This window comes from Propithecus coquereli, unplaced genomic scaffold (assembly GCF_000956105.1).
Source record: "Propithecus coquereli isolate 6110/MARCELLA unplaced genomic scaffold, Pcoq_1.0 Scaffold239, whole genome shotgun sequence".
NCBI lineage: Eukaryota > Metazoa > Chordata > Mammalia > Primates > Indriidae > Propithecus > Propithecus coquereli.
Window position 1 is genome coordinate 490,590 of NW_012147941.1, and position 1,025 is coordinate 491,614.

The window sequence follows — 1,025 nt, forward strand, 5'->3', positions numbered from 1 at the left end:
CTCAAATCAAAAGATTTTGACAGATACAGAAAAAAACTGGAGAAGAAATAAGACTCACTCCTAATCCTTCCACACCCCCACCTCCAGAAGAATCACCATTAACATTTCAGTCCACAGAAACAGTATTACAGTGGGTCTTATCTTTGGTGAAGTCACCACGTACCCAACTCTACGTGAAACAATTTGTAAGAGTTCTGACTATTGGAAATTAAAATCCACTCACCTCCACAACACATTCATAGACTGTGTCATCCAACAAAGAAACCTTGCAGTGCATGTTTCTGTGTCTTCTGATTGATTTCTGGGAAGCTTTTAATTCTCTTTCTGCTTTTGATTCAGGACTGTCTTCTTTTTCCTCTACTTTGGAGCACTCTTCAAGTACTTCTTCCTTAGTTTCAAAATCTGGATCTTCCCTGTGTTCTTCCTGAGCGGGCTACATGTCCATGATATCACCAGGTCAGTAATAAAGATGTGTCACAAAACATGCTGTATACACTTTTACCTATAATAATCTTATCAATAAATGTACTAACTGAAGATAAAAAACTATTAAAACAAATGACATTAATATTAAATAATTATTTTTCTATAAAAGATATTATAATTCCCCAAAAGATCTACAGACTTTGCTATTCTCAAACTTCTCAGGTAGAATCCCATCAAGTCAATAAATAAAGGTTTCAGGTAAATCAAAGGACACTAATCTATTGCTCTCAGCATTATATATTCTTCCTGACTATGTCATTATATGATATTATTAAAGTTTATCAAAATTCTATTGTCTCTGCCCCATGCTCCTCAATTTTAGCAAGGTAGTCTTATGAACTACAAAATAAGACATGATTTGTTACATATTCTAAATTTTATAAATAGCTAAGAGAAGTGCTTGGGACCAATTTTATAGCATTAAGCAAGCATATGTAATAGGCTGAAAATTGTAACTACCTACCAGTTAACCCCTTTCTACCCTGTATCAATCATACTAAATGCAAAGATTCAAGGAAGGGAGAGAGAAATTGAAATCT

General features: G+C 34.0%; 1 protein-coding gene across 1 annotated transcript in view; it reads right to left on the bottom strand.

The window, feature by feature from the left end:
* EPB41 (erythrocyte membrane protein band 4.1) overlaps positions 1 to 349 on the bottom strand; it is a 136,181-nt gene extending 135,832 nt beyond the window's left edge. Inside the window, exon 1 of the mRNA XM_012645994.1 lies at positions 224 to 349. Coding sequence (XP_012501448.1) covers positions 224 to 277 — 54 coding nt within the window. The 5' untranslated portion in view covers positions 278 to 349. The remainder of the gene's footprint in view (positions 1 to 223) is intronic.
* Positions 350 to 1,025: the final 676 nt, after the last annotated feature.